General features: G+C 38.4%; 1 protein-coding gene across 1 annotated transcript in view; it reads left to right on the top strand.

The window, feature by feature from the left end:
- The first annotated feature begins 1,872 nt into the window (after nucleotides 1–1,872).
- LOC110155995 (hexokinase-1) overlaps nucleotides 1,873–14,118 on the top strand; it is a 32,781-nt gene continuing 20,535 nt past the window's right edge. Inside the window, exons 1-3 of the mRNA XM_020920172.2 lie at nucleotides 1,873–2,128; nucleotides 8,074–8,236; nucleotides 13,043–13,191. Coding sequence (XP_020775831.1) covers nucleotides 2,066–2,128; nucleotides 8,074–8,236; nucleotides 13,043–13,191 — 375 coding nt within the window. The 5' untranslated portion in view covers nucleotides 1,873–2,065. The remainder of the gene's footprint in view (nucleotides 2,129–8,073; nucleotides 8,237–13,042; nucleotides 13,192–14,118) is intronic.

The following is a 14,118-nucleotide window of genomic DNA, read 5'->3' as shown; positions in this document are numbered from 1 at the left end:
GAGGAGGAAAACCCTGAGTCAAGAAGAGTTAAAGAGAAAAACCAGGACAACACGAGGACAATACGTCACAGAGTCATGAGGCTGTGATGTCACTGAGCTGCAGAGGGGAGGGAGGGAGAGAGAGGGAGAGACAAAGGGAGATGAGGGAGAGAGCGAGAGAGAGGGAGGAAGAGAGAGAGGGGGGGGGGGGGTAAGATGAGGTTACTCCAGGATACGTGCTCACAATGTTACATGTAGAGGTGTAAGACCTATTGAAAAATTTATATCACAATTGTTGTTTAGGAGATACGCAAAATTGTAACATAAGCCATCTGAAAAAGGCTGCAAAAACTGCTGGTTTAAACATTAGATGATTAGATGATTCAAAATAGAAGATAAAAGTGTTCATTTCCAAATAAGGGAATAAGATAATACTACTGTACTTTTGTTGTTAATTTTGTAGTAAATTCATTCTTTTTAATACTTCACTTCATTTCCAGGCATTTTAACACATCCCTGATACATTGCTATAATAGCGTTAGTCTACTTTCTCATTGTGGCCTACCACAAGTTATATTATGGTAATTTGGGCTGCTTATTAAATTTGCAAATAAAATGCTATTTAATCACAATCAAATCAAAATCACAACTTGAATAGATGCAATTAGCAAATCACAAAGGCAATTTTTTAAGTGCCATCATTTTCTCAAAAATATTCAGTCTTATTTCTTAAAAGTTTTACTTGTAGTGTTATGTAATGTGATTGTTGTATTAGTTTGTCAGTTTATATTTCAGTCTTTTTGCCTATTCTTCTAGACACGTTTAAAATAAAAACTTTGAACTATTATTAAAACATAAATCACAAATTTTCTCACAATGCTTGTCAGAAATTGGAGTTGGATATTTTCCCCAAATTGTTCAGCACGAGTGGATGATATTTTGAGCTGTGTCAAGTGTGGAGTGTTAAATCTCTGTGACCACTTTGAGGGGCTGACAGTGAAGGTCACAGCAGATAAACCTGTAGTGTCTCTAATGCCCTTCAGCTCTGTCTTTCTCCCTCTTTCACTCGTCTCACCCCCATGTCTCTCTACCTATATCTTTTTGTCTCTCTCCCTCTCTATGCCCCTGTATATTTTCATCTGCCCTTCTGTCTGCCTCTATACACTTCTCCCACTCTCCTACTCCATTCTCCTCTCATAATTCTCTCACCCTATACGCTCCTCTGTCTCCTTATGTCCTTCTGTCTCACCTCCCTCGCTCTTTACCTTTTTCTACACCCTCTCTCTCTCTCTCTCATGTCTCTATCTCCACCCCTATCGTTGATCTTCTCTCTCTCATCACTTCCTCTTTTCCTACTCTCTTGCTACTCTGGTCCACTCCTCTCCGGCTCCCTAGCTTTGTCTCCATATATCTTTTTTCTCTCTTCACCTCCTCTCCCTCTCCTGTATCTAACCCACTCCTCCTCTCTTTCTTTCTCCCAATCCATCCTCCTCTTCTCTCACCCCTCAGCTCCCTTTCTTCTCTCCATCAGTCTCCCATTTCTCCCTATCTCTTTCTATCCCTCACCTCCTCTCTCAACCCCCTCCCTTTCCGTGAGGCAGCAGGAAGCCTATGACATCACTGCACTGCGTCCTGCCCCGCTGCACGTCCACCCAAGCCCCCTCCCCTCTCTCTTCTTCTCTCTCCCCCTCCCCTCTCCCTCTCTCATCTCACGCTCCAGTGTTTATCCAATCACGCTCCTCGGTGGGGGCTGGGCAAAGCTCCACTAGCACCACAAGCGTTATCCACCATTGGTCTTCCTCTCCAATGCTAGCACAGGAAGCCGGTTTCCTCGTGGGCGGGGCTTCGTGAGGCTGACCCAACCTCTATGCGATTCCAAGTGTTTGCGCCTGTCGCAGGGTGTACAGGCACGGCCATCTCTTGCTTCCCTTTTTAACCTTGCAAATAGCTTAATATATCATCCATTATTTTACATTCAGACCTGTTTAAATAACAGGGGGTTAGGGGGACAGCAGACAATTAGAAATACAGGCCTTTTTTGGTTTAGTCTTTCTCTCTTGACTCATTGGACACTGACAGCACCAGGATGATAGCCGCTCAGCTTCTGGCCTACTACTTCACTGAGTTGAAGGATGATCAGCTCAAAAAGGTAAGCCCCATGCTGTAGTATTGCAGTAGTACAAGTATGTAGCCAGTACTGGTATTTTTGCATGGTATAGGGACATGTCATGGCAGTCTATAAGAGAGGCAACCATGCAGTCTGACATTCAAAAATAATGATGCAGAATTTGTGAACAAGAACAAGTCATAATTTGTATAAAACATGGTAAATTTGTTAGATTTGGGTACATTTTGGCAGTAGGTTTTGGATGTCCTTGAACAGGCCTGGACAGGGATGGTGTGCCTAGTGTTTCCGGAGCGGTGGTTGCCATAGCGGCAGAAGCAGACAGGTGTCAGAGGAAAGTCGTGAGCTGCTTCTTCGGTCTTAAGGGAAGAATACAAGAACATTTTGAACAAAAGACTATATTTAAATAGCAGTTTCAGTATGATTTATATAAATGTATTTTATATACAGAATAATTATACTTACTTATACTTATTATTTTATGAGGCTTGGTTTGCAAAGATAAGATGATACTGTATTACTCTAATAGTGGAAAACCAGTTACTTGCTTTTAATACACAATTAAGTGCAGACAGCAATCAAATAACTATTGTGGAAAATAAGATAATATATAAAAGATTAGGAAATTCCAGTGTTGCAATGTAGGGTATATAAAAACAGAACATAACAAAAATCTAGATAAATCACTAAAGTATTATTTTTTAAATTATAAAACCTACTTAAGCAGAAATGTTAAATGTTGAGATTTTAGCATTCAGTATGTACTTGTGAATGTGGCTTAGTAAATAACTTAATATTAGATGCTGGTAGTTGCTTCTGGCCAAAAAAGTTTAAATAAAAGTTTAAATAAAGTCAATAGAACTGATATCTTTGAGATAGGAATGTGACAATATTGGCAATATTAGATGTTGCAATATAAGAAGTCTCAAAATGTTATCAAGAACTTTCACAATGTCAAATGTTTAGCTTCTGGGCCTGCCTCTCATTGTTGGAGCTGAATGGTAAAACAACTAAGAAACTTCACAGACCATGATACTTTGCTCTATCCACTGCAGCCAATGTGATGAAATAACTTGCATCTGATACAAAATAGGATGGTTGCTCTAAATAATGTCCAGAAAAATTGACCACATCCCTTCCTCACCTTCCCATTAAACCATAATAAATACTGAGCCACAAAATTTGAATAATTACAAGGTGTTTTTTGAGAAGTGGCTAGATTTGCACTCAATGAACTGAGAGGGGGAATGATGCAACTACAGGCATCAGGAGATTAAGGACATTCTACAAAAGGTTCCATAAAAATCAACTATAAATGGTTTTGTACACCCTCTCAAGACACCTTGATGTACAAAACCCCCTCAAAACACAGTGATCTATTATTACACAAACATATAAAAAAGATTAATAAAAGGTGGACAGCATTAAATAAATAATAATGTATAATGTACAGAAGTAATGTTTTTTATTGTACAGAAGTTTTGGAGTGGGGGTGCATGCCAACGACAAACTTTGTCCTTCCTGTATTAGGGGTTCTGTATGGAATTTAAGTAATTCTCAATTTGGTTTTGATGTATGTGCTAGTGTGAATGCACCTGTAGTAAAGTAAACTGAGATTTTTGTAAAAATTCATTGTAAGATTTTTGCCAATGGGCCATTTTGTTATATTTGAGTGTGGCTGTATAGTTTTGGCAGAGGTGACATTGCATAATCTGAGGAGAGGCAGCAGGTGCACTAGTGCTATTGTCAATTCAGCCAAATGTGACAGGTACAATATTGCTGTGCTTTTCTGCATTTGGGAGGCCAATATATTAGCTATAAATGCTAAATGCTAAATGCTAATGCGTTTGCAAGACTAGTAAACACATTTCTACTTTTTTCTATAGTTATATAAATTTTGTTAAATTTTGATGTTTTCTTCATCTATTAGATGTAGATATAGTTTTATATTTTGGAATTACATAATTTTAAATGGGATTATAATCGATCCAATCAATTCAATATGTCCAAAATACATTACAGCCCCATGTTCTTTATCCATTGTACACCAACTTTAAACATAGAAAATCCATGTTTGTTTCCATGTCTAATGTCATTATTGTCAGTGTTGTCTGTACGTCTCCTCATTTTCTTGTCACCAGCTCACACAGCAGATTGAGTAAATTAGTTATTCTTAGGCAGATGTTTGGCATTAGTGAAATCTGAGCTCAACACTGTCTCAGGTTAAAATGGAGGAAATACAGAGGGTTTGTGAGACTGAAGTGGGTCAATAAAACTCAAAAAAATATAATTAATTAACAAAAAATAAAAGAATGATCCAAAGCTGCAACGCATTTTAAGAAATACTAGACAAAATGTAAAGTTTGTTGTTCTCAGAAAAGTATCAGTACTTGTCATTTAGTAAGTTTAATACATTAAACTTCATTATCAGACACTAAGAGAAGCATGTAACACACTACAACAAATTTAGCCAGAACTAATTTGCATTGTCTCTCCGTACTAGAAGAGCTTTTACTAAAACAACAAATTCTCATATTTGATAATACTGTTAAATTAACTTGTAAATAAGGGAGGAACACTTCTTTCCCATGTTTGCACTGCATTAAAGCTACAGAAATTAAACTTGAGTATCATACAATAATTTACATGACTCTCCATCCTCTGGTTCACTGCTGATTCTTCAGGTCCAAACATGAACTCCCCTTTGCCCCATAAGCTCATCCAAGCACCTCATAGGGTAATGACATGAAAAAAGTGCATAGGACACTGGATTTGAGTGATGTGATGTCAGGTACATTTTGAAAATTAATTAGAATTTCACAAGCAAGGGAGTTACTATGGGTGTGATCACACTTTATCATTATTTGGTCCTAAATCTAACCCATTTTAGTCCTAGTGTGGACCCGGTTTGGTCATGTTCTGGTCTTTGATTAAGTCCACCAATTTTGATATGGTGAATGTGCAAATATAAATCCACATAATGTTAGTTCAGCATAATTATACAATGTTTTGTTTTCATTTTAGTTTTAATATTATATAATATAACTTCATTTAAAATAGTCAAGTGATAAGATGTCAAAAGCCAGTGAACTATTTGTACAGTCTATTGGGAATGCAGTAGTTGTACTAAACTGGGATTAAACCAAGAACTAAACATGGACGAGACTTGGACCAAATCTGGACTAAAATTGGACTAAACCAAATCTATATTAGGACTCAAACTGGTCCTAGCCAGGATCAAACGGAGACAAGTGAGAATGCACCCTAAAATAATGAAATGCCTATTATATTAGTAGTCTAAATGTATTTACATTTTACACTGGCTAGCTCTAATGGCTTCACTAGTGTTAACCATGTAGATTAAGCACTTGGGCCAGGTGAGAATGTGCTACTCTTTGGTTGATGGGTGAATAATCAAGCAACTATGCCACTTCTGTACAATCAAAACACAAATAAACACTTACAATATTCACTCTGTGAGTAACTTTATCTCTCCTTACAACGTAATCTTTAAATTAAATGTCAAAGCATCACAGCTGTCTCTCTCCCTCTTCCTAACATGGCTAATAGAACGTACATTACTTTACATTGGTTGATATAAATAGGAATTGTAAAGAGCAGGGTACAATATGGCTGCAGTGTTCTGCACAGAATAGATTTTGTGGTAGACTGTACCCTGTGGCATTCACCGCACAGTTACATAACCCACCTCTAGAGCTCAAATCCTCCAGCCAGTGTAATTAATAAGGTTTACTATGGCACCAAACCAAGGGCAAGGGAAGACGGGGTATTGTCTTTTAACTGGGACAAATGTGTAGATGTTTTAAAAAAAAAAATGTGTTGTAATATTTGTATTAGGTAAATGTACTTGGTTGTAGTATTAGTCGAAACATGATGGTAAATAATTATTAACTAACGTAATCAGTAGTTACTGACAGTAATACTTTCACAAATGTACATGGAGCTAATTGCCCTCAGTAAAATAATTCTTATTTTGATAGTGATCATAGTTAGGCATTAGTACTGGTAGTAGAAGTCTAGCAGTTGTAGTAGTAGTAGCAGAAGTAGTAGCAGTAGTAGTAGTAATAGCAGCAGTAGCAGTAGTAATAATAGTAGTTTTAGTCCAGGTTTAGGCCTATTTTAGTTCCAATCTTAGACCTGATTTAGTCCAGATTTATGGTCTGGTCCTGCTTAGAATACCTATCATCCCATTTTTACTTAACAGTTTTGAGAATTGGTAAACATTAACAGAACTTACATATTAAGTTCTAAATATAAACCGTATGTTGAAACAGTGTTATATATTGTAGTGTCCTATTGACCAGTGACCACTACCATCACCAATCAATAAGCAAGTCCCAAAAAGTCATCTGAGGCTGTTAACATGGAACATGGAAGTGCCCTTGTGCACTTAATCTCTCCTTTTCTAATACACTTTACATAATTTTTCTTCACTCTTAGAGAAAAAATAGGATTAACATTAAGAGAATTTAATTAAATATAAGTTTTAGGCCATATGTTTAACAACAGAAGCAAAAAGGAGTGATAAAATAAGGGTGTGACAAGACAAATTTCATTATCAAGAGTAGACACATTGCCAGTGGTGAAAGACTTACCCGATTTTGTTACTTAAGTACAGATACCAGAGCAATAAAATACTCAAGTAAAAGTATTGCATCTACTGAAGGAAAAGTATTAAAGTACCTGTTTAAAAATGTATATAAAGAGTAAAAAGTAAAATATTTGGAGATCTAGCTTCAAACTTCAAATGTAGAGATTTTGATAAAGAATTGTGCTAAATCAATTGTTTTTTCTAGCTCTTTTTATTTGTATATTTTTGTTTGCTCAAACTATGGACACGTGAAAAATAATAATATCATGCCTTAGGGACCTTTGTTTGAAAACTTTTTCTTTGTGCAGTTATAACTGCCATTGAGAAGTAACATAGACCCAACATGCACTAAAACACATAAAACATAGTTCCGTATGGTAGTTCTAATGATGATTTAAGCAATATCATAGACTACATGGTGACCTAATTACTGCAGGTTCACATGAGGACAGCATGTGTAAGATTTATTCTCTGTTAGTTTCAATGAGCACTGAATAAATTAGCAGCAATAGTGTTATCCCCATTTAGCTTGACATTTGTGGTCTGATTTTGTATTTAGCAAAGAAATTCTTAACAGAGATTTTTGTGTTTTGTTCTATTCATGTATTGCCATTTTATATATATATTTTTTCCATACATTCTCCACATTCTGCTACCCGCTGTCTGTTCTTGATTGATTGCTGATCGCTTCCTAATCTAAAATCAATATAGATCCTTAGGCCTAACACGACAGAAAGCCCATAACTTTAGTGACTGTAAGCGAAAAACAATTTTGTGTTTAGACAGGTTAGCAATTTAACTGGTGAAGCTGTGATGTTGCTTTAGGCCCACACCTCCAGCTCAAGGTATTCCCAATCTAACTAAAATAATGTTATTCAAGAAGATGATTTAAGAAAATGTGGCGTAAATAAGGTGTAAAATTTTGTCTCCAGCTCAAAATGACTCAAGCTAACTACTGATGATTAGAAATAACTAGGTCGTTTAAAGACATGACCTGTGCATCTATTAGTCAACTAAAAGGGGTATGACAAAAGCTCTAAAACTATAAAGCAGCTCTATGATCTGACCCAGTGTACACTCACAAGGTAACGAGCTTATATAGGTTCACGGAATAACTACAATGTATACAGAAATGTACGACAAAACCACATGTTTTATGTAAAAAACAACAACAACAACAACAAAAAAACATGTATATACATAAATAACTAAAAGCTACTTCACATGCATTCCCCTTAATTGTACAGCCTTAATCTGATCTATCCTCTTTGTCTAACAGGTGTTTTCTGTGCTGTATTTTGTATGTTATGATTTGTATGTTCTCTTATACGTGTGTTGTTGTGTTGTGTTGTTATAGATTGACAAGTACCTGTACTCGATGCGTTTCTCTGATGAGACGCTCAAGGACCTCATGAACCGCTTTAGGAGGGAGATGGAGAACGGACTCAGCCGTGACACAAACCCCACCGCCACCGTCAAGATGCTGCCTACCTTCGTCCGCTCCATCCCTGATGGATCAGGTACACAACACTGTTATTATCACTACAAAAATATTAGGGCTGCAAGATTACAAGATTTCCCCACAAACAAAATATTCAGTCTTCTTCTGCACAAAAAAATGCTAATCCTCTAATTTTCATCTGTACAGACAGGTTAATGAAATGTGATTTCCAGAAGTACACACAGCTTTGTGAGTGCTTAGTGGGGGGGGGGTTCAAATTATGTTTGAACAAAAAGCTGAAATCGTTAGTCCTTATAGTTGAGAATGTTTTAGAAGATTTTAGACATCAGTATTGTTAAAACAAGAAAACAAAACAATTGTGAATATTCTTCTACAGTAAACAGATTAATGTGCCTATCTACAGGAGTTAGGTAGTTGACACCTAGCTGAACAATATGTTTTCAAATAACAATGATGAATAGAGGCCAAATATGGGAAGAGGGCAATGTGTTTACAGATGCAGCCACTTTTTGCATTCACTTTCTGGCAAAAAAAAAACCAGGGTGAGTGCTGAATAGCAGTAGTGTTGCAAGCTTTATGCGCGTTTGGTGAATGCATGAACCTAACCTAACCCATAAACTCATCAGAGGGATCTGTGTACCGCACACCACAGTTTGAGAAGCACCTGTGTTATACAACTCCCTCCACAGACAGTGAAACAGTGGGTTCCCAGTGTGTCATTTCTGTGGCCTTTAGGAGAAAACTGCTGATGACGCTCTCCTTTTGTGCAGCGCTGGCCTGGTTTGGTCACTGTTGTTTAATGTGCACTGTCAAACACTGCATCATCCAATCCAGACAAGTAAACACACATAAAAAAAAATCAAAAAAATCAGGAACCTCCTACTGTTACTTAATTTAAAGACCTAGTTTAGTCCTGCTATAGTGCTGAAATAGTTACATTTTAGACTAAGTTGTAATGGGTTAGGCCTGTCCAGTTTCAGAAGAAATCCTAGTCTAGACCTAGTGTAGTCCTGGTGAAGTTTCACCCTTGTCCAGTGATTGTTTAGTAGTTGGACTACTAGTGATCCTGATTAACTAACACTTAATTTAGTAATATTGAAAAAAGTACACTTTTTAATTTCTGCTACTGTTGTGGTTTAACAATAAAAATTAAGTAGAAATGCTCAAATACTGTATCTTGCATTCAATTATTTACACATTTTTATTACTAAGGAATATATGCAGGCTCTCCTCTCCACAGATTTGACATAATTAATTTCACATGGTGGTGACAGATAAGTTTAATTTGACACCATGGAATATTCCAGGCAAAATAATATGATATCCATGGAAACAAGGACAGACAGTTGGAAAACAGCCCTAGAGCTAACCCCTTAATAAAGTAGGTACTAAGCCTCAGTCATCTTTAACAAATTGTCTATTCGTGCTCTTTAGGCTAAACATAAAAGTGTAGTTATTATCTAAAGTGGTACAGAAATTTCTATTTAGTCAAATTTCTATATCAGTTACCCTCTAATTAAAGTTGCATTTCTTGTCCCTCCACTGTCTTTTAATTTAATATATGGCTATAAATGTCAAAAGGGATTATCACATTTGGAGTCTGTGCACTCACATATTGAGCTACACGTGCAGACGTTTGGCAGAGGGAGGTTAATACAGGGCATACTGCTCTTGCTTTCACATATCAAAATGAGGTCACTGTCATTCCTGTGCGGTCAAGGGGATGGACAATGCTAAAGCGCTAAAGCTAACACCGTCCAGGCAGCAGCCATGGAGTGACTGGCATTCTACTGTTACTATTTGGAGTTCTTTGGGCTACGGGCATTTGACAGGACAGATATATGAGTAAGAGCAAGAGTTAGGCCACTAAGATTTTTACATAGTTCTTTGAAAATACTAAACAGTTTTGGATTTCATTTTCTTCTTTAGTTTGTCTCGTTTATATTTTTAACTTCATTTAAATATTTTCTTTGTAGAATATGACCCACAAAAATGATTAGGAATAGTGAGATATGGATTTAAGAGTAAAAATTAAGAGTTTAAAATCTTAATAGGTCCTCACTAGTCTGAAAATATGAGGACTTTGAAAAAATAGCAATATCTGGGAAATCACTTTAATATCACAGACACCAATTTTGGATCTGATATACTGCCCATCTCTAATAAACAAACTGTAGATATGCTTAATGGCATACTGTGGAACATTCCAAGCCCCTAGTAAAATCTCAGTGGAGACAAGCAAACAGTGGACCAGAAAAGTTACATAGTGTGTCTTAAAAAAGTAATAAATAAATAGAATGTTTAATCTCCACTGACAGTACTGGACACTGACATTGCTATTGCCTATTAATAGTGTATTTCCAACCTAACTATTGCCTCATTAACAATGTCCAATCTCCCTCCATGTACATTGTAGCATTCACCTCTGGCCTGCCACTGATCCTCTTGGCTCTGTTGTGGTGGAGTCTATTTTTACTCTAGGAGCTGTGTCCCTGCACTGCCCCGGGATGTCAGCCTGAGAGCTAATTCTAGGTCTGTCCAGTGTTTATCAACAGCTAAAGACAAACCTGACTTTGGCCTCAAGTTAAACAGTGCTATTTGAAAAACTTGGGATTGCATTTGCATTTATGATTACTTAAGTACACAAACATAAGATTTTAACTATGATAATATGAGTTACTGAAAAGTCTGATTCCTGCAATGTGTGTATTGTAATTATTTTAGATTTACATTATACACTATAGCTCCCCGCACCCAAAAAGAAATACATTCACCCACTACAGGAATTCCTCTGCCCTCTGGTTGGAGGTACAGGATTCTCTGTGAGGTGCAGGAGGGTACATTTTGGATGAGACCTGATCCACTCAGAAATCACATTTCTGAACAGCAGGTGCCACTGAGTGTACTGCAATGTCTATATTAATGGGTCTACATTGTTATGTTGTTGGAGGGAAAATGTGGGTCTAAAGTCTAAAGTCTATAAAAAATTAAATTGTCTATGATGCAAAGTTGTGATGTATTTAGCATGTAGGATTTACATCAGATGCCCTAACTGCCACTATTTAGCATTTGGGCATGGGAACAACATAAAAAAGAAGTGGACAGTTCTGAGAGAATTAAAAACAGTAAATTAAAATTAAAGCCGCAAGCAGCGTCGAACGGGCCTCGCCCGCCCGCGCCCGCGAACGCCGCGCCCGCAAATGGTGCGCCCCACCCATACCATACCCTAAACGCCGTGTCTGCAAACTCTATGCCTGCAAATGGTGAAATGACATAGTACACCTTTAAATGTTCTTTGCACACTTGCTGGCCAATCTTGAAAAATGCCCATGTCAGTAATATATGTTTTTGCTTCTAGTCATTAATAGAATTGAATTCCTAAATTTGGTACAAATCCGACAATGTTGACATTTCATGTCTATGGTAGGGGGCACTATAGTGTTCACTTTTCATATGTTTTATAGTGTATTATATTCAGGTTGAGATCACACATTAGTGATTCAAATTTCAGCACGATCAGACTAAGCATGTGCATGTAATATATTTTTTTTATGTTTTTTGGAGGAGTCTTTGCGCCCCTGCTGGCCAACAGTGAAAAATTCATCATGTCCATAATATACTTTTTTACTCGTAATTATGCATAGAAATTAATTCCCAAATTTGGTGCAGATCCGATAATGTTAGCATTTCATGTCTATGGTAAGGGGCGCTATAGTGTTAATTTTTCATATGTTTTATAGTGTATTATATTCAGACTGAGATCACGCATTAGTGATTCAAATTTCAGCACAATCGGACTAAGTCTGTGCGAACAGGAGCAAATAATGTCACCTTGAAATTAGCCAAAATTTTGATCAAAATTTGCAGCCTCGCCGCACGTAAACCGTGACAGTTATCAACATAATTTGGATAACTTCAGATGTTCCACTTCTCTAGATGATGTACGGTGATTTTCAGCCCTGTGGGTGAAGCGTCTTCAGAGGAGTGTGTTCAAATGCAACGTCAGCGAAAATGTGGACTCAAACTTCAATCCAAGATGGCCACCTTCTGGTTTGTCAGGAGGCGTGGCCATAATAATATTTTTTGTTTGTCTTCACATGACGAATGTGTGTACCGAATTTCGTGGCTCAACGGCAAAGTTGATGTCGGGACCTCTCCCATAGGCGCAATGTATTTTGACTTTTCGAGGTGGTGCGAGGTTTTTTTCTGCGCACGAAACCTCTATGTTATCGAATTTTTCGCCACTGCTGAATATTGTGCCAAGTTTGGTGAGTTTTTGAACATGTTTAGGGGGTCAAATTACAGTTCAAAGAGCATAATAAAAAAATATATATATATTTTTTTTTTGCAAAAACAATATATCCGAAAACATTAGAACAACATATTATACATTTTTTGAAAGCTCTCGACCCTCCCCACGTCACGTGGGGTCATTGGTGAGTGACGGGCGCGTCTGCACCATCTCATCGGGGTCGACCCCTGACCTCCCATTGACTTCCATTCATTTTAGCAGTAGTAAATATGGCTCAGGCCTTGGGCGTGGGTTACTGGGATACTGCTGTTCGTGCCGGGGGCGACCGAGGACAATGTTGCATGTCATCCTGTCGCATTCGGCCATGCGCATGTTGCTCCCCATTCGCTCCGCCTAGCGGAAGCAATAGGCCCTACGCCCTGTCGGGGCTCGGGCCTAACAAGTCGCCCAGGAACCCTTAATCCCAAAAGGCATTATAAAGATACAAGTTAACAAGTACAGTATGTGATGAAAAGCAAAATGGCAATCTACACATCATGATATGAGCTTTTGCCATTGTAAGTTTGAAACTTTCCACTACTTTTAATCTTCATTTTGTGTTCATTTTCACAGAAAAGGGAGACTTCATTGCTCTGGACTTAGGTGGGTCAAACTTCAGGATCCTCAGAGTGAAAGTGACACAGGATAAAAAGCAGCCGGTTCAGATGGAGAGCCAGGTGTACGAGACTCCAGACGACATCATCCACGGCAGCGGCACACAGGTCCATAAATAACAGCAGAACTGTCTATAATACACTGAAATCAATATGTTTATTCTATCTACGACTAGGCCTGTTACAATAATTACTATATCGACTTTGTTCAGTATTTGATAGATGGAACAATAAACCGTCAAGTGAACGAATTCTAATGCTGCGAGGAGACAGTTTCCACGAAGTGAAACTGGCTGATGAATCAGGCTAATCCACATTAGGCTTAGTCTGTCTGTGGCATATTTAGTTTCAGTATTGGTATCATATTATCATTTATTGTCTATATTATCTTCAGCAATACATCACACTTCAAAATGCTATGGTATGTCCACACCAAATGCGAATCAACCAATCAGGGGCCATGTTCTGATAGTGACGTGTAATGCTGAGACAGATGTGAACTTTCATTCAACATGGAGGAGACACTGTTCCCGTGGGAAACGAGCTGATATTACAGTACAGAGACCGGAATAAACTCCACAGAGCAGGACTTACACCAGACTCTGTCCCCCTCTCCTTTATTCTGACTCGGTCTCCTTTATTCAGACTCGGTCTGGTCCCGGTCTGAGTCCTGGTTTTGGTCCCTGTCTGGTCCGGGGCTTCGTCCCGGTCTGTGATGCCGGACTTTTGCGCCGTATACGGATTGAACCAGGACTAAACCAGGACTGAACCAGGACTAAAATAGGACTAAACAAGGACTGAACCAGGACTAAACCAGGACCAAACCAGGAATAAACTGGCCTGGTCCCAGTCTCAGTCCTGGTCTGGTACCGGCCTGGTCCAGTCTGGTCCCGGTCTCAGTCGAGCTCTGGCCGCAGGCTCCAGAGCTCGGAGCCCGAGCCTTAGCGAGCTCAGGCCGGGCCGTGGGTTCCGAGCTCCGGCTCCGAGCTTGTGGAGGCTCAGAGCCCACGACCGGAGCTCAGAGCCCCGTCTGGT

The sequence above is a fragment of the Boleophthalmus pectinirostris genome, unplaced genomic scaffold (assembly GCF_026225935.1).
Source record: "Boleophthalmus pectinirostris isolate CB_2022bp ecotype Guang Dong unplaced genomic scaffold, ASM2622593v1 HiC_scaffold_22, whole genome shotgun sequence".
NCBI lineage: Eukaryota > Metazoa > Chordata > Actinopteri > Gobiiformes > Gobiidae > Boleophthalmus > Boleophthalmus pectinirostris.
This window is presented reverse-complemented; position numbering and strand designations above follow the sequence as displayed.